The sequence below is a fragment of the Sander vitreus genome, chromosome 17 (assembly GCF_031162955.1).
Source record: "Sander vitreus isolate 19-12246 chromosome 17, sanVit1, whole genome shotgun sequence".
Classification (NCBI taxonomy): Eukaryota; Metazoa; Chordata; class Actinopteri; order Perciformes; family Percidae; genus Sander; species Sander vitreus.
This window is the reverse complement of record NC_135871.1, coordinates 8714425-8741890: the sequence shown is the minus strand read 5'-3', so window position 1 is coordinate 8741890 and position 27466 is coordinate 8714425. Positions and strand designations below refer to the sequence as shown.

Below are 27466 nucleotides of genomic sequence, written 5' to 3'. Positions count from 1 at the left end.
GTTTATGCTGTCGACACTGGATGACAGCGACTGCTGCTGAGCTTCAGATCATACGCCGCCGTGGGAAAATAAGCTGCGTTTGTGTAGCTAGCTAACTAACGTCAGGTAGTTAGTTCACGTTTCGCACTATTTATTATTAAAGTATTTGTCTTTGAGGAAAGATCACAGGAAAAGTTTCCTGAATAGCTGTTCATCGCGGTAGCAGTCTGTTAGCTAAAGCTAAACCGGAGACGGGATCTTAATTAATCCAGACGGGACCAACCCCAGGAGCCGGGTAGCAGCAGTCAGTCACACCCTTGTCTGGGGTTAGTGAAGGAACCCTGTATGCGCAGCAATCTTACATTTCTATCCTTCACACGTTACGATGTTTTATACAGATAAATGTTAGCCTCAGACCGAAATTGGAGCTTTTGACCAATATTGTGAGTTAACTGGGAAGTGTGGACTGGATATGACTGACTCATCATCATGGCACGGACAGAGGAGATAACCCTGAACAGTCCGTCTGCTGCAGTGCCAACCAGACAGCCTCGTAACTAGCTAGACAGCTAAGTTACACATTCGATCGTTTCTATTATATATTTCCCCTCGCAGTGAACGTGGCATTATGAATACCCCGATGTACACATTTGTTTCCCGTGACGACAACAGCACGGTTTATGCAGAAGTTTCCAAAATCCTCCTCTCAACTGGACAATGGAAGAGGCTGAAAAAAGACAATCCCAGATTCAACTTAATGCTTGGTGAACGGAACAGACTGCCCTTTGGACGTCTGGGTAAATATGTTTTTTTTTTCTAATATGATGTTGATGAAGTGTTTTTGTGTGCTATATTTGGTGTACACCCACTCAGGATGAGGCAGCTGCTGTGACTGCGCAGAGCTCTCTCTCTCTCTCTCTCATGTAGATGTGCAGTTGAGGCTCTGAAGTGTACACGCAGATGTTTAAACGCATTTTAAAATGTCCTCACTTGGATTTTACAGGCCACGAACCAGGACTGGTTCAGCTGGTGAATTACTACAGAGGAGCAGACAAGCTTTGCAGGAAGGCGTCGTTGGTCAAGTGTGTATCTGTCTTTTTAAAATGACAAATCTGCATATTTTGCTGTCGTTCATGTTACTAATGTACTTGAATTATGAAAATGAATTATTCAAAGGCAGTTACATTGGCTGACCACTTCCCTTCTTTACCATTAGGCTAATAAAGACCAGCCCGGAGCTGTCCGACTCCAGTAACTGGTTTCCAGAATCCTACATCATCTATCCTACTAACCTCAACACCCCTGTTGCTCCAGCTACGAATGGCATTAGCCATCTGAAGAACAATCCCAAGACGGATGAGCGAGAAGTTTTCTTGGCCTCATATCACTCTAAAAAAGAAAGTGGGGAGGGCACAGTGTGGATAGCCAAGTCTTCTGCCGGAGCTAAGGGTAAAAACTATTATCCACATTTTATTGGTTTAAATCCAAGACACGAGTAAGCTTTAGTCAGACCTTTTTTTCCTTCATTGTCTTCTTAAATGATATCACCGTGAATCAAATAGATTCCATACCCTTTCTGAGGTATTTGGAAGAGTTTTGCTCTGCAAGGCAACCATTTTCCTTTGATAAATCATCTTTTATGTGACCTACTACTTGTATTGTTTACAGTTTTAAATTGTGGTAAGTGGCAGCTTTACCTATTTGTTTTTTATTGCAACAGGTGCTGGTATTTTGATATCCCATGATGCTAATCAGCTGCTGGAGTACATTGATAATCAGGGACAGGTTCATGTTATTCAGAAGTACCTGGAGAAACCTCTGCTTCTGGAGCCGGGACATCGGAAGTTTGACATCAGGCAAGTCTTTTATGTTAGACTGACAGAGAATGGGCTAGTCCGTCTGGACTTTGTAACTGAGGCTGATATGGGTTCTGTTATGCCATTGCTAGGAGCTGGGTGCTAGTGGACCATCACTACAACGTCTATTTATACCGGGAGGGTGTGCTGCGGACGTCCTCAGAGCCCTACAACAGCTCTGACCTGCAGGACATGACCAGCCACCTGACCAACCACTGCATCCAGAAGGAGCACTCCCAGAACTACGGCCGATACGAGGAGGGGAACGAGATCTTCTTTGATGAGTTCAGGCTGTACCTGCTGAACACTCACAATGTCACCCTGGAGACCAACATATTACCTCAGATCAAGCACATCATAAAGTAGGTCCTTCTTGTTTTGTATTTTTATTATTGGATCTCATTTACTACAAAGCACAGCTTAGGGCTCCTGCACACTGGCTGTGTGGCGTGAGCGTGTCAGCTGCGTGGCGTGTCCGCTTTTATTTCGGCTCCCATGTTAACAGGTTAGAGCTTGCACACTGCCTGCGTGACACCCATGTCTCAGATGCGGCTCGAGCCGCACCGAAAACGCGTGCATGCTAGAAATAGGACCTAGGCCTACTTTTCACGCGACACGCAAGCGTGTCGGAAGCATTTCCAGGCAAAATACAATAGGAAAATATGTTTATATGTCATTTTGACACAATTACATATTAATAAATGACATTTTGATGTTTGAAAGTCTCTAGGTTTTGACATAAATGCAGATATTTAAGGTAATCTGTTGAACTCTTTTTTTTTTAATTGTATTTCAATTGGATTCTGATAAAACAATAACATGGACTTTATTATCTCAGGAAAGGGAATTGAAATATAAAAATATATAAATCGAAATATGTGCAAACAAATGTACAAACACAAAAATGTTGACGAAATAAAGTTGAACAACACACTATTATTTAATTTTATCAATGGGAAACATAGATGTGTACAGACAAGGCTAGCAGCAGCAGCGCCGCGTCAGACACGTTTGTGGTGTGTAAAGACATAGAAGACGCCACGCAGCCGCCACGCAACTGACACGCCACAGAAACACCACGCTCACGCCACGCAGGCAGTGTGCAGGAGCCTTTAGCTTTCACACATAACATTGAAAACAGAAATACAGAATTTATTTTTTTTAGTTTTTTTATTGTGTGTTAACTTTTCCTGCTACAGCTTTCCGACCGCGGTCACAAAGCAGAGGGGGGACACTTTGTTCCTCCCACTGTGCCTCTAAAGTCTGTACTCGCTCCGAAGCTAATCCCCGTCACTCTCTCACTCGCTCTGCCACACACTCCCCAGCATACACGATTGCCATTCTGTTAAAGAGACGCGCTAGAACGATGCAGACGTCCAGCGCGCAAGTATAAAGTTGCATTCCGCTTACGTAGGCTACGGTGTAAACTCTGCGTAGAGTAGAGCCCCGGCTGAAGCATAAATCCCACTTTAGTATTGTGGATATGTGACTTTGGTATCTATCACATACCAGCTACCATCACTTAGACGAGGCATTTTAACTCTGCATTTCCTTTTCAAAGGTCAGCGATTACTTAATGCCTGAAACATTCCTAACCAACTGTATCAAGTGTTTGCACACGGCATGAAGTCGTTGGGGGGGTTTGTCGAACAGTCGGATGATTGGAAATGATTTTGCTGTCTGGTTTCACAGGAGCTGTCTGACATGTATCGAGCCGACAATCAGCACCAAGCACCTGTCCTACCAGAGCTTCCAACTATTTGGATTTGATTTCATGGTGGACGAGAGCTTCAAAGTCTGGCTCATTGAGATCAATGGAGCTCCAGCCTGTGCACAGTCAGTAACATTCAGCTGATCGTTCTTGTTAAAAAAATGTTTATGTCTGAGCATCCTTTTTGGTTTCACGTGTTTCTTTTCCATCTAGAAATCTCACAGTCTTGTGTTCTGTCTCCTGTTCACATCTATTCCTTCAGTCTGCATTTAGACAGAGCTGTTTGGCTTTTGTTTACATTATGGTGAAAAGAAGCTTTGAATCTACTGCTCTAATTATCTAAAACTGGGTTTGGGGAAATGTTAGAATATTTGTTTGTTGTTTTTTGTTCCACGGAGGGTCAGAGTCAAAGCTACACGTTAGAATTTTGCTCCTCATGTGTCATGGGAATTAATTTATTATGTATTAATATTAAACCAGTCCCAGCTAGCTGTGGATTTTGAGTTGTTCCTATAGACTTTATTTGAACTCATTAAGTAGGGCTGGATATTGTTCAAAATCTTTCGACACCGATACCTTGACTACCAATTTTATAAAAATCCGCTTTAACAAGATTACATTACACATTACATCAACAAAAAACAAACAAACTTGGTTTTAATTTTTCAGTTAACCCCTTTTAGGTTTTGAAATTTGGTTCCACACGACAAGACACTTTGGCTACGTTCAGACTGCAGGCAAAAGTGGCCCAGATTTTTGGGGTCAAGTGACCAGGTCAGACTTCTTCAGAAGTAGTGTGAACACTCAAATCTTGCCCAGATCAGATTTTTTCCAATCAGATTTAGACCACTTCCATATGTGGTCCTGAATTAGACCCAGGTCTGATTTTTATTTTTTTTTAGTGCGGCCGCAGTGTGAACCAGCAAGGGGGATTTGATGCGACTTTTACGTCAGTCTACATCGACATTTGTCACAATTATGCGCCGGTGGGAGTTAGCCCTAGACACAGACAGTACAATTAGAAACTTGACTAGGCCTACAAAATGGAGAACAGTGATGGAGCAAGTCGATGGAGGGAGAGTGAGGTGTTAGACCTCATTATGGCGTTTTTCCACTACGTGGTACCTGCTCGACTCGACTCGGCCGCGGTGCCCCGTCCTCCATTTTCCATTGCAGATTTAGTACCGCCTCACGCCTGAGGCGAGTGTGGCTGGTCGTCATAGCGACGCCGCAGGAAACTGCCGTGACCCAACGCGACACACACACAGAATGTCAAAGGTGTGTTGTTTTTTTACTCTCGGCATGTGGCTGTTTGCCACAGCCAGAAGACACATTTTGTTTCAAAAGAAGCTGGATGCAGCAAAAAAACCCACCGCTGGCTAAACTATTTAAAAATGGCGATTTTGTTCGGGACACCCCCCCCCCCATCTGTCGCGTCTGTGACGATTCTCTCTGACCAATCAGTAGTCTGCAGATTTTCACGTCACCTTAAATGGTACCGCCTCAGCTCGCTTAGAACCTGGACGGAGGTGGTACTAAAAAAAAGTACCTGTACCTGAAAACCAAAAAAGTCGAGTCGAGCAGGTACCATGTAATGGAAAAACGCCTTTAGTGTACGGGGAGATACTTCAATTCAATCAAAACTAGAAGGATCATACCGTAACTGCTCCGTTTTTGAAAAAATAGCAAAATAGCCAATTAGGCTCCCTTTCTCTTCATTCTTCTCCTCCTCAGCACCTGCTCATTAATGTTACAGCTACCATTACACAAACATTTTGAAATAAAAGCAAAAGTGCTTACTTCCTCCATAACTTCCCTAACTTTAGTGCAACAGCGTGCTGCGTCTGATGTCATTGTTATTGTTCTTTTGCGCATGCGGGTCAGTTCGAAACTGCAAACAGTTCACGCTGGAATCTGATATAGGCCACATTTTAAAAGGCAATGTGAACAGCCAAACAAAAACTCAGATCTGAGCAAAAAATCCGAATTAAGCATTAAGACTTTTTGATACTCAATGGTTACTGAGGCAATTCAATTGGAGCCTAAAAAAGTATTGAACTCAATAGCCAGCCCGATCATTTAGTCAGAAACACACGTGTGATGGCAAATTGACCCTCCTATTTTCCCTTCCCCCTCCAGGAAACTATATCCAGAGCTGTGTCAAGGTATCGTGGACGTGGCCATTTCCAGCGTCTTCACCATGAACAGCGGCGGTGACTGCCCATCTGCTTCCTCTTCACCTTATTCGTCCTCCCCATCCTCCATGTTCACCACCAACTCCTGCTCCTCTCCCAAACTGAGAGGGCCTCTTCATGTGGGCCCTTTCACTCGGCTGTAAGCACACGCGAATGTTCCCCTCGTCTCCGCCGTACACGCTTCTTTCATGCTCTGTCCTCACTCCTCAACTCTAGCTGAGAAGCAGCACATGGCAGCGAGCCCAGCCTTTAATTGTACCTTGCCTGTCAGGGAGTCTTTCTTTCTATGGAAATCACTGAGCGGCAGAAATGATCTCTGCTCTCCCGGTTATGCATATTGTTACGAATGTGAGGATGGGGATGAACGGATCAACAAACTTTTCCGGGAGTTTCTGAATGAGGACAGACGCCCTTCCATCTCAGTCCCACCACCAGTTTCTCCACAAGCAGATTAATGGAGGACTGAAGGATGCAGAGATGCTCCAACTGAGACTGTAGTGCCTTACATTTCCAGCCACGCTCCCTTAAAAAAAGACAGCCAGTTAGCTTGCTCTGTCACTGTGGCTTGTACTTGTTCTATAAGCCTTTGCACTGTTGCTCAGTAAAGTCAATGCGGTCATGGTCAGTCGGCAAGAATTAGCTTAAAAACATATTACTTGACATGTGAGATCTTAGTGAATTTGTGTAAATTGGAATGCTATTTATCTCATCAGACACATTTCATCTTTTTATATAATTGCAGCTTACCTGCAGCTATCTGTGCCCCTCAGTTTCATTTAGGAATGCTAACAGCGGTCAAGAGTTGTTAAAACGTACAAAGACTTGTATACTAACCCGATGTGTCTGATGAGCCAAACATTCAAGACGTCAAGGTTTGCCTTGAAAATCAACATTCCTCTAAACTTAGCCGTGTGGACACCACATTTTATTTGCGTTTAGGGCAGCTGGGTGATATATACGTGAACAAGGAGACTTCATCTGGTAAACCAAGGTTTAAGTCTGTCCTAACGAGTGTCCCTGACCCCTGACCTCTCTACAGCAGAGAGGAAAGAAAAGTATTAGCCTGCAGTATTCTGTTCTCAACTCATTCTTTTACAAAATAGTCCAGCTGAAGACTATTTGGGCATTTTATTTGTCATTTGAAGAGAGCATGTTTGTGTGAAAGCATGTAGTAGAATGCATCCTCATACGAGCCCCCACAGCACTTCTTGTCCCAGTTTGTAGAGCTGCCCTAATGACTGTTTGTTTTATTTCTGACATATGAAAAGCTAGACTTGTTATTGTAAAGTGTCCGTCAACAAGTGTGTGGATTATGTTTTTGAACTGTTTTAACGAAAGTAGTAGTAGGTTGTGTAGTAAAGTGTGTAAAAGGCCCCATGAAACGAATCTGGCAGGACTCGAGAGACATAACAGAGTTGATGGAGACAAAAAAAAAAACATACTTTTTACACTGCGCTTGTATAACATTGTATGTCAAATGTGTGTTATTACCACAGAAAAAGTCAGCGGACATCCAGCGGCTGCAAGGATAGACACAGACACACGTCTTCATCCCGTCACTTCCTCTTCTTCAGTTACTGCTTGTGTTTGATCATGTCACTGTATGAACCACTTTGTACTGTTTTTATTTCTATCGGAGTTGCATTTCACGACAGTTTTTTTTGTTTTGTTTCATGGGGTCCTTGAAAGATTTCAGTTCTGTTCTTCTAATGAATCTCTCTGTGAATAGATAAGACTTTCGAGGGGTAACTCGTCTATTTTATGTTACGGTTTGTTAGAAAGAAGTGTTTAGTTTTTCCTCAGACATGAAATTTTAAATTAGCTAAAATAAAATGTGCTCGTTGGGTAGTTGATTCAACTGTTTTGTCTCCAGGAGCTGATTTGAAACAAAATAAGTCATTATAGGAGTTTTAGTAGGCGGGTCTCTCGTAACGTTAGAGTCCCCGCTGTTACTCTCTTCTAACCTTGATTCAAATGTGTGAGGCTTTACATCCCATGTTGTGAGTAACTCAAGTTAAGGGACACCATCGGAACATTATCGTTTTAAATCGCTGTGTCTTTGTGTTTACAAGATGACTCTGGGAAATGAAGGATATGGAGACGGTCAGAAAGATGGAATAGTTACAGAGCAGGTTACACTGACATGAAACTAGGAACCTGATGAATCCATTTCTGTGATGTTTTGCAGAGCCCTGATGTAGCCGAAATGCTGTTTTTGAAAGTTTGGGAAAAAAAATATGTATGTTACGGTTTTGTTGACAAATGGGTTAAACGTGTTTGCTGATTTTTGAAGAATCAGAAGCAAACTGTTAGTATTGGAATTCAATTTGTAGGGAAATATCTTTCTGTCAAAGGGAAAGGTGCCTTAGGGGGAATTGCATATAGATAAAAAAAAAAAAAGAAGAAGCAATGGACCTCCACAGCGTTTAAATGCACCTTCATTCGTTTCTTTGTATTGAAGTGGTTTTGCCTCATTCATTATAAGACCTCTTTTAAATTCAATGATGTCATTTTTCTCCTATTTTTCTTAAGTTTCCTCATCTTTACCAAAGATCAAATTCCTGCTGTATTTTCAGTGTCTGTAAAGGTTTTTGTAGTTGTTATAATCTGGACATTATCACATCAATTGGCTAACGTGATTCAAAATCAAGGATCATATTCAGAGGGATATCTGTGCTGTGTTTCTGTTCAGTGATGTTTTATCCAAACTCTTGCATGAACAATTGTCTTATCAGAAACAATATTACTAGAATAAAAAAAATATTACTAGTAACAAGCCGCTGTCATGTGTACATTTCTGCTTTACAATCTGATTCCTTCTTGCTTCCAATCTTTATGCTAAACTTGACTAAACACATCCGAGACCAACTCTGTACTGGACACAGAGATGAAAGTGACATCCATCTGCTCATAACTGTCAGATGTAAACAAGTGTATTTCCCAAAATGTTGGACTTTTTCTCTAATATAAAAAGATTTGTGTGTATATATATATATATATATATATATATATATATATATATATATATATATATATACACACAAGACAACAGAATCTTTTCTTTCTGGACCATGAATGTAGCTTGTGAGTAAGATACACTGAGTGGCCAGAAAAACAGAAACAGATGTTGCAGTACAACAGCCCTGTAATAAATGTTTTTGTTGACACTAAAGTTGCTTGTGTGTAGATTTCCATGTTTTTGAATTTCAATTCAGTTAAAGTATGAATGAAATTCCCGTCTGTGCGTAATGAGCCATCTTATCTGAATGAGACGACTGCTGTCATATTGTGCCGCTAAAAATGGCATGTACAGTTGTGTTCAAAATAATAGCAGTCCAACATCACTATCCTCATAAATCAAATTGTTTGTGATATTTCTACATGGCAAATAATTTACCAGTAAGTGTTGTAGAGTCATAGAAAACCAACAGACCCAACAGTCATGATATGCATGCTGCTCATTCTGTGTAATTGAATCTGAAATTGAAAAGGGCATGTTCAAAATAATAGCAGTGTTGTGTTCAATTAGTGAGGTGATTGATTCTGTGAAGAAACAGGTGTCAATTATGGCCCATATTTAAGGAAGAAAGGAAGCAAATGTTGGGCATGCTGGTTATAGTGCATTTCACACTGAAATACTCAGCGAAATGGGTCGTTCCAGACATTGCTCTGAGGAACAGCGGACTTTGATTAAAAAGTTGATTGGAGAGGGGAAAACATATAAAGTGCAGAAAATTATAGGCTGCTCAGCCAAAATGATTTCAAATGCCTTGAAATGGCATCCAAAGCCTGAATGACGTGGGAAAAAAACGGTCAACTACCATTTGAATGGATCGAAGAATAGCCAAAATGGCAAAGGCTCAACCAATGATCAGCTCCGGGAAAATCAAAGAAGACTTAAAGTCACCTGTGAGTACTGTTACGATCAGAAGAAGGCTATGTGAAGCAAAGCTATCAGCTAGAAGCCCCCGCAAAGTCCCATTGCTGAAAAAAAGACATGTACTGAATAGGTTGAAATTTGCCAGAGGACACATTGACTGGCCAAATGAGAAATGGGGCAACATTCTGTGGACTGATGAGAGCAAAATTGTTCTTTTTGGGTCTAGGGGCCGCAGACAGTTTGTCCGACGACCCCCATGCACTGAATTCAAGCCACAGTACACTGTGAAGACAGTAAAGCATGGTGGTGCAAAAATCATGTTATGGGGATGTTTCTCATACTGTGGTGTTGGGCCTATTTATCGCATACCAGGGATCATGGATCAGTTTCAATACATCATAATAGTTGAAGAGGTCATGTTGCCTTATGCTGAAGAGGAAATGCCTTTGAAATGGGTCTTTCAACAAGACAATGACCCAAAACACACCAGTAAGCGAGCAAAGTCTTGGTTCCAGATGAACAAGATTGATGTTATGGAGTGGCCAGCCCAATCCCCAGACCTCAATCCCATAGAAAACTTGTGGGGTGACATCAAAAATGCTGTTTCTGAGGCAAAACCCAGTAATGCAGAGGAATTGCGGAATGTAGTTCAATCGTCCTGGGCTGGAATACCTGTTCACAGGTGCCAGAAGTTGGTCGACTCCATGCAACACAGATGTGAAGCAGTTCTCAGAAATAATGGTTATGTAACTAAATATTAGTGCAGTGATTCAAAGTAAAGCAAACCCTTGGGACATTTTTCAGTTTATACAGTAAATGTTTGAGTTTGTAAAGAAAAATGCAAATACTGCTATTTTTTTGAACAGCCTAATATTCCTTTTTCTTCACTTTCTGTAAAGGTATAACACAAACATGATACATTTTGGTGATGTTTTGATTTGGAATTGAATGTGCAGTGTTCCCAATGTATTGATATTATGGAATTATAAGCTATTCTAAGGATTCTGAGCATTATTAGCAACACACTGCTATTATTCTGAACGCAACTGTACTTTCATTATTTCTGTGGCCATAAGGTGTTGTTTTTATGACAAGAGAGGGTGTGTTCAGTATATAGATATGGTAAGTATGAATGGTGCTCTTCCATGCGTCACTGTTGCAAATGTTGCAAGACTTTGTATTTAAGCAGGACAATTTCAAAACACATGTAGGCCTACTAATAAACTCGACCGGCTGCTATGTTCCAAATGTGTTTTTATTAAATTAACCTGTAATCTGTATGAAACAGCAAATCAACCTGATATGTAGAAACCTCTAAAGGTCACTGACCACTAGAGCCTCACTGATCCTGTGTCAGGAGATTTAAATAGGCTAGGTCTCAAAACCGGTGCTGTGCCACGTGCGCAAAAGGCCTCTTTCAATGTGGATATTGATGCTGCTGCTGTGCGATGACTACAACTTGTATTTAATCAACTTAAAAGACAGAAATTAGGCAACAAATAGTCGCAGGGAAAAAACATAACATGACAAGCAAACCCCGATTACATTGAGTGAACAACATTATTGGTAAAGATGACTGATCTGACACATTAGACTCTGCCTCAATCACATTAAAAGATGTATTTGACCAGCATGTTGAGGTAATAATGTGAAATTGTAGAGCAAAGTGAAAGAGCCAATACAATATTACTCATTCTGCACCACAGCGTCTACTCAACAGAAAAGCAGGATGATGATAAGCTTTTTTTTTTTATAGATAGGCAATGGTGTAAAGTATTGATCTTTATTGAAAGGTTTTATCAGTGAGTTTTACAGATGCTGATCAGCCTTCAACTCTGCAGCTGCATTCTTTATTTTCGACACTAGATGCAGCTGGAGCGTGCTCTATGATGACGTCACGTTTGTAAATCCCAAAACCTCTATGAATGAGGCGCTCTCTCGCCGGGTGCGGTGGCGCGCGCCTGTAATCCAAGTTACCGGGAGGCTGAGGCTGGTGGATCGTTTGAGCTCAGGAGCTCTGAGCTGCAGCGGACTATGCCGATCGGGTGTCCGCACTAAGTTCGGTATCGATATGGTTCTCCTGGGGGAGCCCGGGACCACCAGGTCGTCTAAGGAGGGGTGCACCGGCCCAGGCCGGAGACGGAGCAGGCCAAAGCCCCCGTGCCGCTCAGTAGTGGGATCGCGCCTGTGAATAGACGCTGTAGTGCAGCCTGAGTAATACAGCGGGACCCAGTCTTTTTACACTCTCTCTACTGTTCAACACACAGCTGGGATAACACACACGCTCAACAACAACGTTACAGTATGTTACAGCAACTTCTTTATTTCCTTGTTCCCATGGAAACCTTCAGAAACCAGTTGTGTTTGTTTGTCCTCCACCACCTCCACCTGGACGAGAGGAGCAATGACATCATCACACCCATTCGTTCTCCGGCTTTTTTTGAACTCAGGTTTCCATTCATAATTGTCATTTCAGCTGTCTCATTCAACAAACATGCAACTAAATAAACAGAAATGTTGTGATCATGTCTCCATGTCTAACAGACACACAGCATCACAGTGCAGCACTGTCTCTGCTGTGCTTCTGCTTGTTGTCATGATTGTCCTGTGTGCAGTGAGGGGACAGCACGCTACATTTGCTCAACAACTGTACTGAAGTAGGCTGAGTTGGAGGTGAGTATTTCTATTTTTAAACTGATACTCTAATCCACTACATCTCAGGGGGCAAATATTATACTCTTTACTTCACTATATCTATTTGACAGCTAAGGGTATGGGGTGCCGAATGTAAAAGTTTGGTTACAATTTTTTAGCTGATACATTTTCAACATTTAGCTCACTTTCCTCACATTTGAGACAGAAATTATATATATATATATATATATATATATATATATATATATATATATATATATATATGTTAAATGTTAAATCTAAATGTTATATCTAAATCTAAATCTTAAATATATATCTAAATGTTAAATATTAAATCTAAATGTTAAATCTAAGTCTAAATCTTAAATATATATTTAAATGTTAAATATTAAATCTAAATGTTAAATCTAAATCTAAATGTTAAATATATATCTAAATGTTAAATATTAAATCTAAATCTTAAATCTAAATCTTAAATATATATCTAAATGTTAAATCTAAATGTTATATCTAAATGTGTCACCAAGTGTAAAGCTAAATATTTAGAAAATATTCAAATCCCCAAGGAAACCACGCCCACTGCAGTGGCTTCAAATCGCGCTGCACCCAGTCTCTGCTGTAGCCAGTGGGTACTTGGAAAGATTGTGGAGCAGCTTAACTAATCAAAATAATAATTGAATTATGATTGATTTAAAACAATATATCAGCTAAAACAGCTCAACACATATGTTAAAACATATAGCGAAGTAATCAATGGTAGAAAAAAATAGCTAGAAGTGGCCTACTGACTTAGCTAACAGTTGAAATGATTAGCTAAAAGTAATGGATGACTTTTGAAACATTAACCACACTTCAAGTAAAAGGCCTAGCTAGTAGAATTTCTGACCAAACCAACCTAAATGTTTACAGTTCAATTGCATGAAAATGTAAGAATATTCACTTTAATATGATAAATAGTGTGAACACATTGGGAATTGATAGGGCGGGGTATGTGAGTTTATATGACAGGGCTGTGGGGGAACCTCAGACCAGAAGGGTTGGAAAGCACTGATCTACAGTATTTTATATTATTGACCGACCGGTATATTACAGACATGCCTTAATAGTTCATCCATCCATCCATCCATCTTCATCCGCTTATCCGGGGTCGGGTCGCGGGGGTAGCAGCTCCAGCAGGGGACCCCAAACTTCCCTTTCCCGGGCCACATTAACCAGCTCCGACTGGGGGATCCCGAGGCGTTCCCAGGCCAGGTTAGAGATATAATCCCTCCACCTAGTCCTGGGTCTCCCCCGAGGCCTCCTCCCAGCTGGACGTGCCTGGAACACCTCCCTAGGGAGGCGCCCAGGGGGCATCCTTACCAGATGCCCGAACCACCTCAACTGGCTCCTTTTGACGCAAAGGAGCAGCGGCTCTACTCCGAGCTCCTCACAGATAACTGAGCTTCTCACCCTATCTCTAAGGGAGACGCCAGCTACCCTCCTGAGGAAACCCATTTCGGCCGCTTGTACCCTGGATCTTGTTCTTTCGGTCATGACCCAGCCTTCATGACCATAGGTGAGGGTAGGAACAAAAACTGACCGGTAGATTGAGAGCTTTGCCTTCTGGCTCAGCTCTCTTTTCAGTCCCAACGGTGCGATAAATTGAATGTAATACCGCACCTGCTGTGCCGATTCTCCGACCAATCTCCCGCTCCATTGTCCCCTCACTCGCGAACAAGACCCCAAGGTACTTGAACTCCTTCACTTGGGGTAAGGACTCATTCCCTACCTGGAGAAGGCACTCCATCGGTTTCCTGCTGAGAACCATGGCCTCCGATTTAGAGGTGCTGATCCTCATCCCAGCCGCTTCACACTCGGCTGCGAACCGATCCAGTGAGTGCTGAAGGTCACAGGCCGATGATGCCATCAGGACCACATCATCTGCAAAAAGCAGCGATGAGATCCCCAGCCCACCGAACTGCAACCCCTCTCCACCCCGACTACACCTCGATATCCTGTCCATAAATACTACAAACAGGATTGGTGACAAAGGCGGAGGCCAACTCTCACCTGAAACGAGTCCGACTTACTGCCGAGAACCCGGACACAGCTCTCGCTTTGGTCGTACAGAGATTGGATGGCCCTGAGAAGGGACCCCTCACCCCGCATCCCGCAGCACCTCCCACAGTATCTCCCGGGGCACCCGGTCATACGCCTTCTCCAGATCCACAAAACACATGTAGACTGGTTGGGCATACTCCCAGGCTCCCTCCAGGATCCTTGCGAGAGTCGAAAGTCCTTCTCCATGTCTTCTCCGAACTTCTCCCACACACGCTGCTTTGCCTCTTTCACGGCAGAGGCTGTAGCCCTTCGGGCCCTTCGGTACCTTGCAACTGCCTCCGGAGTCGTCTGGGATAACATATCCCGGAAAGACTCCTTCTTCAGTCAGACGGCTTCCCTGAACACCGGTGTCCACCACGGTGTTCGTGGGTTACCGCCCCTTGAGGCACCTAAGACCCTAAGACCACAGCTCCTCACCGCAGCTTCAGCAATGGAAACTTTGAACATTGTCCACTCGGGTTCAATGCCCCCAGCCTCCACAGGGATGCACGAAAAGCTCCGCCGGAGGTGTGAGTTGAAAGTCTGTCGGACAGGGGCCTCCTCCAGACGTTCCCAATTTACCCGCACTACCCGTTTGGGCTTACCAGGTCTGTCCAGAGTCTTCCCCCACCCCCTGACCCAACTCACCACCAGATGGTGATCGGTTGACAGCTCCGCCCCTCTCTTCACCCAAGTGTCCAAAACATATGGCCTCAGATCAGATGAAACGATTATAAAATCGATCATTGACCTTTGGCCTAGGGTGCTCTGGTACCAAGTACACTTATGAGCATCCCTATAGTTCGAACATGGTGTTCGTTATAGACAATCCATGACTAGCACAGAAGTCCAACAACAAACAACCACTCTGGTTTAGATCAGGGAGGCCGTTCCTCCCAATCACGCCTCTCCATGTGTCTCCATCATTACCCACGTGCGCGTTGAAGTCCCCCCAGCAGAACTATGGAGTCCCCGACTGGAGCCCCATGCAGGACTCCACTCAAGGTCTCCAAGAAGGCTGAATACTCTGAACTCTTGTTTGGTGCATATGCACAAACAACAGTCAGAGTTTTCCCCCACAACCCGCAGGCGTAGGGGAGGCGACCCTCTCGTCCACCGGGTTAAACTCCAACGTAGCGGCGCCAGCCGGGGGCTTGTGAGTATCCCCACACCCGCCCGGCGCCTCACACCCTGGGCAACTCCGGAGAAGAAAAGAGTCCAACCCCTATCCAGGAGTATGGTTCCAGAACCAAGACTGTGCGTAGAGGTAAGCCCCACCAGATCTAACCGGTAGCGCTCCACCTCCCGCACAAGTTCCAGCTCCTTCCCCCACAGAGAGGTGACATTCCACGTCCCCAGAGCCAGCCTCTGCTGCCCGGGTCTGGTCCGTCGACGCCCCTGACCTTCACTGCCACCCATGTGGCAGCGCACCCGACCCCAGCGGTTCCTCCCACAGGTGGTGGGCCCATGGGATGGAGGGATGTCCGCCACGTAGCTTTTTTGGGCTGTGCCCGGCCGGGCTCCGTGGAAAACCCGGCCACCAGACGCTCGCTGACGAGCCCTCCATCTGGGCCTGGCTCTAGACGGGGGCCCCGGGCTTCCTCCGGGCAGGGTCACTTCATCCCTTCCTCGATTTTTCATAGGATTTTTTAACCATTCTTTGTCTGGCCCCTCACCTGAGACCATTTTGCCTTGGGAGACCCTACCAGGAGCACAAAGCTCCAGACAACACAGCCCTCAGGTTCATAGGGACACACAAACCTCTCCACCACGATAAGGTGATGGTTCCCAGAGAAGATAGTTAATTATAATAGTTATAATAGTTAATAGTGTTAATCACAATGCCGTTGTTTAAATTACATATCTCCATGTGTGACTAACGTCATCCTTCCCAAGCAATCTAACATAGCCCAGCATGGATAAAGTTCAGCTATGCATCCAACATATTCATCCGAACACAACTAACATGTCACAATCCAGCCACTTGTAAGAAGTTTTTAATACTGGTTACATAGCTAGTTATCGTGTTTTATTAACCTTAATTCTGTTTGCCAAGGCTATATTTTATTGGCTTGCAAAGTAGCTATCCGTTGCTAACGCTAGCTAGCTAATAATGTCAAAAGCAGTAGCTAACTAATGTTACTGCCAAGATATGGTTCCATTGTAAGACAGTGTAAACACATGACAACACTTGACGAGTCTTACAACACCTCTCTGGTCTCTAGTGAAATCATATCTTGGCAGTAGTTAGCTAACGTTTCTGCTTTTTGAGATTATTAATTAACTAATTATTATTAGCGTTAGCAACGGATAGCTCCTTCGCAAGCTAATATAGCAACATAATTCAGGTTAATAAAATACGGTAATGGAACCAAAGTATTGAAAACTACTTACATGTGGCTATAGTGTGACAGGCCTACTGCTGTTCAGTCTCAGCTAGTTACAGCGCTGCGAGGCCTGTTCAGATGACATGTCGGCTGCAGTGTGTGAGCTAGATTGCTTGTGAAGGATGAGTCAAACTAACGTTAAACACACAAGGAGATATGAGTCAAACAAAAACAACGGCATTATAGTACACACAAATATTAAGACATTTCTGTTATATAAGTCAGTAATACAAAATACTGACCGAAATGTGTTTTAATCCAGTAACATTAGTCGAACAGCTCCACTGTACAGGTGTTGACTGAAAATTGCGGTGCAGCGCGATTTGAAGCCACTGCAGTGGGCGTGGTTTCCTTGGGGATTTGAATATTTTCTAAATATTTAGCTTTACACTTGGCGACACATTTAGATATAACATTTAGATTTAACATTTAACATTTAGATATACATTTAAGATTTAGATTTAGATCTACTATTTAGATATATATTTAAGATTTAGATTTAACCTTTAACATTTAGATATAAATTTAACATTTAGATTTAGATATAACATTTAGATTTAACATTTAGATATATATTTAACATTTAGATTTAGATATAACATTTAGATATAAATTTAACATTTAGATTTAGATATAACATTTAGATTTAACATTTAACATTTAGATTTAGATATAACATTTAGATATAAATTTAACATTTAGATTTAGATATAACATTTAGATTTAACATTTAACATTTAGATTTAGATATAACATTTAGATATAAATTTAACATTTAGATTTAGATATAACATTTAGATTTAACATTTAACATTTAGATATAATATGTATATATATAATATATATATATATATAATATACTATATATACTATATAATTTCTGTCTCAAATGTGAGGAAAATGCGCTAAATGTGAGGAAAGTGAGCTAAATGTTGAAAATGTATCAGCTAAGAAATTGTAACCAAACTTTTACATTCGGCACCCCATATAAGGGCTACACGTTACTTTGAAGATAAAAGTTTAAGATACAAATTATAGGGGCGCCTGGGTAGCTCACCTGGTAGAGCGCACGCCCATGTATGGAGGCTCAGTCCTCAATGCAGCAGCCACATGTTCAGTTCCAACCAGCAGCCCTTTGCTGCATGTCATTCCCCATCTCTCTCCCCTTTCATGTCTAATCTGTCCTGTCACAAATAAAGGCTTTAAAAAATAAAACGATATAGAATATAATCAATTATATAAAAAAATTATGATTCATTCATTTGGTCATTTATGAAATAGTTGTTAAAAATAGTGTAGCCTAAAATGTCCAATGATCTTATATTTCTTCTTTCTGAATTCTCTGACAAGCCATAATAAAAGGTTAGGCTACTAATTAAAACTGATTATTTGTCTGTTTGTGAGTGTATAACAGTGGGGTCAATTTGACCTGTAACATATTGGATGTCATTTTTTTCCTACACATTATAGGAGGGTTACATAATCCTAAAGATGTGAACTGTATGGCCTTAACAGACGTATCAACAGGAGAGTCAGGCGGTGTTAATAGAGCTCGCTCTGTACACATCCACACAGTCCTGACCAGAGGCCTCATTAGGCAACAAGTGAAAGCAGCTGTGTGGGGGAACCAGGCTTCACTAAATGAACCAAAGGCTCACATATTATCAACATATTACCAGTCTGACAAGTTCAGAATCCAGAAAAGGTTCAAAGGCTTTTAAACCTCATCACACCTACATTTAAATGTGACGCTGCTCCTCTGTCAGAGAAATGTTGGAGGGAAAAGTAGTCCCAAACCAGAAGCCTTCTCTCTTTTATTAATCAAATAAAGAAAATATGTCCACACTGTGATCCACTTTTCAGCTGCTCAGTTTTTATGGTCACATGTTGTATTGTGATATATGACTCAGATTGAGTTGTTGTCTGCAGCATCGTCTGCTCCCTGTAATGAAGAGTTATTTACTTTGGCAGTGATAGGAAATTCAACTCCTGAGTTTTAAATGCTGCTTGTACAGTTGCTCTTTGATTTACATTTACATTTCAGTCACAGATTTTGAATATAAGTTACTGATTCATGCAACCTGCTGACATGATAAAGAACATGAATGCAAGACAACAGAAAAGAAGACTCATATAGCCTGTACGCTTTTTAAAGCTAAAGTAAGCCTATTGATCTTTTATCAGTGAGTTTTACAGATGCTGATCAGCCTTCAACTCTGCAGCTGCATTCTTTATTTTCGACACTAGATGCAGCTGGAGCGTGCTCTATGATGACGTCACGTTTGTAAATCCCAAAACCTCTATGAATGAGGCGCTCTCTCGCCGGGTGCGGTGGCGCGCGCCTGTAATCCAAGTTACCGGGAGGCTGAGGCTGGCGGATCGTTTGAGCTCAGGAGTTCTGAGCTACAGCGGACTATGCCGATCGGGTGTCCGCACTAAGTTCGGTATCGATATGGTTCTCCTGGGGGAGCCCGGGACCACCAGGTCGTCTAAGGAGGGGTGCACCGGCCCAGGCCGGAGACGGAGCAGGCCAAAGCCCCCGTGCCGCTCAGTAGTGGGATCGCGCCTGTGAATAGACGCTGTAGTGCAGCCTGAGTAATACAGCGGGACCCAGTCTTTTTACACTCTCTCTACTGTTCAACACACAGCTGGGATAACACACACGCTCAACAACAACGTTACAGTATGTTACAGCAGCTTCTTTATTTCCTTGTTCCCATGGAAACCTTCAGAAACCAGTTGTGTTTGTTTGTCCTCCACCACCTCCACCTGGACGAGAGGAGCAATGACATCATCACACCCATTCATTCTCCGCTTTTTTGAAACTCAGGTTTCCATTTATAATTGTCATTTCAGCTGTCTCATTCAAACAAACAATGCAACTAAATAAACAGAAATATTGTGTTATGTCTCCATGTCTAACAGACACACAGCATCACAGTACAGCACTGTCTCTGTGCTTCTGCTTGTTGTCATGATTGTCCTGTGTGCAGTGAGGGACAGCACGCTACATTTGCTCAACAACTGTACTGAAGTAGGCTGTGAGTTTGATGTATTTTTGCTCTACTCGAGTATTTCCATTTTTTCAGAGAAATGTTGGAGGGAACACAGCTAATTGGGAATCACATTTGTAGTGGCGATGTCCTCCGTGGACGGTTCCATCACTGAAATCACGCGAAATGATCTTGAGGAATGTATGGCATCTTTAACAAACATAATTAGGCCACACCGGTGTGTGCTTTTATCACTTTAACTTACAAAACCACATTCAACATTTTTCTCCACTGCACAAATGTTAGGCTACACAGTCGTGTACCGTCATGTGTAAAATGGTTCGCTCCACCTGAAGCCTTCAGTCTATAAACTCCTGCAAAGCTCTTTAAGCCCCTTAGTTTTATCTCTGACTTCAGCAAAGATGAGTCACGGAGACCGGTACACATCGTCGTCCTACCGGAAGATTTTTGGGGATTCTCCCAAGTTCCCCGTGTCCTCCTCTCGCATGGGCAGCGCCTCTCACCGGGGCTCCCCGGGGCCCAGGTCCATGGCTGGCTCCCGCAACAGCGGGTCCTCCCTGAGCCTGTACAGACGGATCGGCCGCTCCACCTCTTATTCTCCGGTACACTCCCTTGACTTGACCCAGACCTCCGTGGTCAACAATGAATTCAAAGTTATTAGAACTAACGAGAAGGAGCAGCTGCAGGTATGTGTGACGGGTTGAAACAAATGAGTAACTCTTGTAACACTTCTCACAGCTAATCCGGTCCAACATTTCTGACTAATTCACTTCCAATTCTAGTGTACAGTGACGGACTGGCCATCTGGAATTTGAGCAAATGTCAGAAGGGCCGCCCACCTATTGACCCCTATGGGCCACTACTGATAATATGTCGGTTCATTTTTATTTGGTTATTTTATGCATACAAATATTCTAGATTGTACTGGGCCGGTGTGTTGCAAATGCCACGGCCGTTTTTTGATCCCACTCCGTCACTGCTAGTGTCATTGAGTATCTGAGTAGGACTAAATCAGTTTAGATGAAGAAAAAAAACGCTCCTCTGTCAGAATGACCTCATTCAGATTTTTATGAAGCCCTTAACTGCAAACAGTTCATTGTTTTTAACATGATGAAAGCAACAATCATTTTCAAATCTTGCAAAAGGTGGCCTGGCCCTTCTACCACTCAAAGATCGTATCCAGACACGTTTTAGTGCATATATTAACGGGTGTAAACAATAAAACGAATAACGGCTGAGTTCCAGATAGCTTCTATAGTTTCAGGGTCCTTGTACTGTACACGTTGGCTCACTCACAATCATGGCTTACAGGGCCACTTAAATAGAACAGAGCCATCATTAATGTTGTTAGTAATCAGAGATTGTAAAAAATAATGGATTTAGCATCAGTGACTTAACCCATTGGTTTATGGACTGCCTTTTCGAAAGCCAGCAGTTTACATTTTGACTGTCACCATTTTGGTATTTTGGACAAGAGGGCCGAGCAGGGGAAGATGACACTGCTAAGCCAGTGTCATCAATGGTTTCAACGGCGCTGCACTAAGCTAAACAATTGAGAGGGAAAGTTGCAGTTTTTCACATGGCTGACGCGGCTGGTAAACACAGACCTTCGGGTACTGGCGCCATTCATCTGCATGTACAGCAGTAGGACACAGAAAATTGGCAGACTTTCCTTTAAGTTACCAGCTGATGATGCCCTGAAACATGCCCTGCTTTACCGTCTATTTTAAAACAAATGGGACCATAATTTACTACAAACGAACATCATGCTGTGTTGAAGAAGACTTGACACTAGCAATTGAGACCATAAACTAGTCAAGGTAATAAATCAAGTGAGAAGTAGGTTTATTTTCCCATAGACGTTAGCCATAATGACTTTTTAAGGCGGTTTTATGTCAAAGTTGTGTTTCGAGATTGTTCTGCTGTCCCAAAGTTGAAAAATAAATGCAACTTTCAGCTTGTCTATTGCACCTTTAACACATTGTCAGTTATGAATAAATTCACATTGTGTTCAAAAGTATAAGCTATTAAAATAACTGGATTTTAAAGTTTGGATGGTAAATGATATTAGATGCAGGACCTTTTACAGCAAGTTTAAGGTTAAATGAATCAAGTGGTCTGCTGCCTGTCTGGTGTTCCAACTCTATGGAGGATTGTGTGTGATGATAAACAAAGGTTTATCCTGTTGCATAGGGTCTGAACGACCGCTTCGCCGTGTTCATTGATAAAGTGCGGCACCTGGAGCAGCAGAATAAGGTGTTAGAGATGGAGCTGGTGTCACTACGGCAGAAGCAGGGCGAGCCGTCCCGTGTGGCTCATCTCTACCAGCAGGAGCTGATAGAACTGCGCTCGCAGGTGGATGAGCTGAGCCGGGACAAAAACCGCATCCTGATCGAGAGGAACAACATGGAGGACGAGCTGCAGGTAAAAAACCATTGGCTGGTATTAGGATAAGGAGAACGTACAGGGGCGGTTCTAGGGAGGGGCAAGGGTGATCACTGCTCCTTTAATATTAAGCCTTGATTCCCCCTCTGGCCCCCTAACTGTGGCAAATATTTTTAACCCCATCTTTATTACCAAAAGGGGGGATATTATTTATGTGCAGTGATGAATAAAATGTAGGTCAACACTGAATTGAGTATATTATTACATGTGTATTGTTAGACTTTTATAGAACCCAACCTATGGAGGGTTGGTAGTATGTAACACTTTTGCTTAATTTATTTGGTACACCTAAAATCGCATGTGGCCCCAGCCTGACCCCTTTTTTCTACTCTGTTTTTATATATCCTGTATCCTATTAGTATTTACTGCTGCAAAGCCCATTATCCATGTAGAAATCAGTCATTATTTCATCTTCACCATCATCTTTCTCTTTGTGTCATCCAACATCCCTCCCATCCTCTCATGTCTGAACTCTCCTCTCATGTCTCACTTCAGAAGCTCAGTGTGAAGTATGATGAGGAGGTGAAGGTACGGGAGGAAGCTGAGCAGACCTTGAGGTCCTTCCGGAAGGATGTGGATGATGCCACAGCCGTTCGCCTGGACCTGGAGCGCCGTGTGGAGTCACTGATGGATGAAATCTCCTTCCTGAGGAAAGTGCATGATGAGGAAATCCAGGAGCTGAGCAGCATGATGGAGGACCAGCATGTCTCCGTGGAGCTCGAACCTGCCAAACCGGACCTCACCTCGGCTCTGAAGGAGATCCGCAACCAGTACGAGTCCATCGCCTCCAAAAACCTGCAGTCTGCCGAGGAGTGGTACAAGAGCAAGTTTGCCAGCCTCAGCGAGCAGGCCGCCAGGACCAACGAGGCCATGCGGGCTAGCAGGGAGGAGATCAGTGAGTTCAGGAGGCAGCTGCAGTCCAAGACGATTGAGATAGAGTCCCTGAGGAGCGCCAACGAGTCTTTGGAGAGGCAGATCACAGAGATGGAGGATGCACACAACGCTGAAGTCACAGCCATGCAGGCAGATTTTCTCATTTACCTCTTCTGGTCTCTGGCCATGCAGTTAGTAGTTTTAGTTATCCAGGTTTAGAGATTTCTGACTCCACCCCAATACAATGGAGGTAAATTTCATTTGGGTGCACTGAAAACTTTATTTTTCTTTATGGACTATTTCTTTGATAAAAATTAGTTCCATGGGCAAATAAGACATTTTACATATATAACCAATAGTTTAGGCGAAGTAACCCTTTAATATTTAACATTTTAGACAAGCATAACACAAAATAAGGATATTATGTACAAATACACCAAAATCTTAGAGTACACAAAGTTGCTATGACAGAATGTTTACCATTGAAATAATATGTATAGCATAAAACTATCTACAAAAAAAGTGATGTAGTAATGTATGTATGGGCCTGCAGATGAAGGCAAAACTGAAACTAATTCCATGCAGTTTTTGGAGCAGGCATTGTAACAGTAAAAGATACACTATTAAAATGTGCTAGGAAATAAAATACCCAGTCACCTGCAGAAGCACTGCTGGCACAGTCTGCATGGAGGTCATTAACTCTGGAATAATAGGATTGGAAGGGAGCAGATCTCAGGCTCAAGTTCCTCATAAATATGTCGCAGCTTGAGTAAAGCTGTTAGCTAAAGGCAGTTACACACCAACCAGACGGCCGACCGTTGACAGAAAAGGCAGTTGGACTGATCAGTCTCCCCGAGTTGGTCAAAAAAGAGCCTCGGAACACACCAAAGCGACGAGACTAATACGTCTCCATAACAGCAGGCGGCGCTAATCTGTATTGTCTCCCAAAAAATGAAAACCGACTGCTGCTTCCGGATTTTGGATTTTTCGAACGGCCATTACTGGCGACTCATTCAGAATACGATCTCATATTGTACTAAAATAGTTCACCGAAATGTGTTTCTGAAAACATTTTTAGCGAGAAATAGGCCATGCAGTTGCTGAATCTGTCTTCATTTCAGATTGACAAAGGTCAGTTTAAAAGATTTTCGTCAGATTTTGAGAAGCTTAGTCACGCTCATCCCGCTTGCCATTTCCGGGTGAGTCCCAACCATAGACAGTATATAAGAATGGACCAACAGATCCTGTTGCTCTTGACGGAGACCAGTGACAGCCATTAGAAGCACTTTTCCGGTGAGCGCCGAGCGTTACTGCGCAGCCTCCAACTGAGCGAGACGACGTAAATGTGACGTGAGCAACCTGTCTGAAAGTTGTAATGCCGCGTTTTATTTACCTTGGAACTCGGAAGCCGGAGCGGTATAACGCGGCATAAGTCTTCTGGTAGCTGTGCCAAGAGAAATCTCAATCATTCCCAATCTTACAGAGACGGAGAGCGTAGGTATATGTAAGGAGATAACATGGGCACAGGCTAATTATTGCTAACTAAAATGCTAGTTAACATTAGTAATTAAACTAAAACAGCTAATGTAAGTCGAAACTGCCTGCGAGCTTCTCCTGTACTATACGGTAATTCCTCTACTGTGCGACAGTAAGTCCCGTGGTTATGACACAATCGTTAGCCTATTTTTATAAAAACGTCTGCTACGGAGCCATAACGTGAGGTACAAGGTAATGGAGCCTTTTATACATTGTCGTGTTTCTTTAGAAATAAACAATGGACAAATAAAGTCCTTAAATGCTTCAGATGTAAAGTTATTCGCTGTCAAAGTGACGTCAAAATGAATGGCAGTCAATGGAATGCTAACGGGAGGTGATGGCTTATTAGCATCAAAATGGCGCCATAGGAGGTTCGGGTTGTGAGGAGACGCTTACCCCCTTGGTCCCGACTGCCCTGTCTCCGACTGAACATGTCAGGTCGGCGAAAATGAAGGCCCATAGCTCCTCCAACGGATGACGGCACGGAACACACCGAACAGACTTGAGTCACTGACCTCGCCAGACTGTCCAATGGCCGATTATCGGCCCGGTGTGTAACTGCTTTACACATATAAAGCCCCAACCTTTATATGTCAAGGACTGGGTCGAGGCGAGGAGCATACGGACTATCTTACAATTTAAAACATTCACTCATACGCTCTCTGAATGTCATTCTTATGCCAACCTCTTAGGTCCCTATGCCCAAGTTTGGCTTCTAACAGAAAATTCTTTGATAAAAGCTAAATTAACGTTGTAAAATAACAATGAAATGCTGCACTATTGACTTTAGCCCAGGTTTTTGTTGGACAATGGCGCGATCACTTCCCTTTGCCTCTAGATTAGCCTGGGAAAACCCTGACGAACTTCCGGCGAATTTGAGATTTGCTCTGCAAGTCCGTCTGGCCAAGAGTCCATTCAAGCCCATTTCCAATTTTTCCAAATCGAGGCACCAATCACAACCGTTGAGTTGGGCTTTACACGATGACCATAATGCAGCGACGGCAAGCAGCTTTTTGTTTACGTTCAACATGACGGCTACCGAAGTGCAGCAACCCGTTGATGCCGCTGTCGCTGCTACGTCACCTGGATCATTGGTCTGATTGGTTGAAGGACTATCCAATGCACCCAGAGGCATTTGAGCGTCGTCCGTTGGCGACCCACTTTAAGTTACAACTGAGAAGGGTCTGGTGTCAACCAGGTTACCTCAAGATAGCAAAACGCCAAGAATGCACCTGAACACACCTCCCTGTAAGACCAGCACGCCCATGGGCGCAAAGATGGGTGCAGGTGCATTTGCTATTTAAACGACGCGGGCACTGGACGGGAAACTGACAACTGCGTCTGTCTTAAACTAGCAAAGACACTTGCGTCGGGCTTTGCACCATGCTGTGCCGGGTGCATGATAGGGCCCTGAGTGTCAATATCGTCTAATTCAGGTTCAAGGTCTGAAGTGAGAACATGACCTTTCGTGTGTGGTAGTCACGTTAACAAGCCTGTGTAACTGTGACACTGACTGAAAGTGTTCTTAGGGAATTGACCCTGTGTGTCTATTAGATTATCCTCTGACCTGCTAAATCAGACACAGGAAGGCCATCTGCTTTCACTGGCTTCTTAGATAAGGTACAGCTAAGCCCAAAAGGTATTCCTTTAAGGGAACAATGGCCAGGGAACAGTTATAACACAGAAAAGCCTATCACAGTGGATTAAAAACAGTCTATATAGTACATGCTAAGTACGTGAATTTAGTTAGACACTACGGATAATCTCCCTCCTTTTTTATTTCCAATGCCACAGGACACTATTGGCCACCTGGATACTGAGCTGAGGAACATGAAGGGTGAGATGGCCCAGCACCTGAGAGAGTATCAAGACCTGCTCAATGTCAAGATGGCCCTGGATATAGAGATAGCTGCCTACAGGTGTTCATTGCATTAAAGAGCAAACAGAACAAAATATCTCTTGACCAGTAGACTTTTTAATCAATTATTTAAGCATTGTGAGGTATTAAGTTTGACATTTGTTTCCTTTGGTCCTATGAGGAAACTGCTGGAGGGGGAGGAGACTCACTTTAACTCAGGGATATCCTTTGGTGCTGCCAGCTACAGCTACCAGCCTCGAGCGACAGCGTCCAGGAGCAGCCAGAGGGAGAAAGACGGGGCCACCAAGGAAAGCTTCAAGGAGAGCAGTGAGGATAAAGATGAAGCAGACATCAACTCCAACAACTGAAGGAAGACAGGCAGGGAAATCTATAGTGAGTTCATAGTCACATACTGTATTTGTTAAGTGCAACACTAAGACGTTTTGGAATTAGAGCTAGGTGATTACACACATCTTGTAGCTGAAACATTCTTCTAATAAATACAACATTGGACGTTTTTCCTCAGCATTTAGATGATCTTTGGACTCATCTAAGCTTTGTTTTGTTTATTTCACACGTCATCATTGTATCATTAAATTACAATTTCAGAAGGTACAATGATCATATGTAGGCCACGTGAAATGGGGATCCCCAAACAAGCAACTAAAAGCTTTTCGGAGGGGGCCAAAGCAAACGTTCAACACTTATTACCAAAGGAAAATGACCTAAAAATCTAGAACAAATGCACTGTACGTCCCTAGAGGAAATAAACATGTTGCAAATATAAATAATAAAAAAAACTTGACCAGGTATTGAATGTCCTGGGGATGGATTCTCATTTTGCTGCTGTGTGAGATTGAACTGAAACCTGTCTGGATTGCTCAGATAGACTTCATTTCTTAAAAGAAAGACACCAAATGTTTGTGTAGTTCCACTTCTGTTGTTGCAGCATCTTTTCAATGAACTTGTGCTATGAAGTTAGTCAAGACTATATCAGC

General features: G+C 42.9%; 2 protein-coding genes across 2 annotated transcripts; both read left to right on the top strand.

Annotated features, from left to right (window-relative positions):
* The first annotated feature begins 17 nt into the window (after nt 1-17).
* ttl (tubulin tyrosine ligase) lies at nt 18-6473 on the top strand. Its single transcript, XM_078273055.1, has 7 exons — nt 18-776; nt 983-1061; nt 1196-1428; nt 1700-1835; nt 1928-2197; nt 3528-3671; nt 5686-6473. Exons 1-7 carry the CDS (start codon nt 608-610, stop codon nt 5882-5884), a joined length of 1230 nt encoding a protein of 409 aa, XP_078129181.1. The 5' UTR covers nt 18-607; the 3' UTR covers nt 5885-6473.
* A 13684-nt stretch (nt 6474-20157) lies between these two features.
* On the top strand, nt 20158-26836 carry LOC144532789 (alpha-internexin-like). Its single transcript, XM_078273725.1, has 5 exons — nt 20158-20442; nt 21950-22180; nt 22697-23224; nt 26405-26529; nt 26650-26836. Exons 1-5 carry the CDS (start codon nt 20158-20160, stop codon nt 26834-26836), a joined length of 1356 nt encoding a protein of 451 aa, XP_078129851.1.
* The last annotated feature ends 630 nt before the right edge of the window (nt 26837-27466 follow it).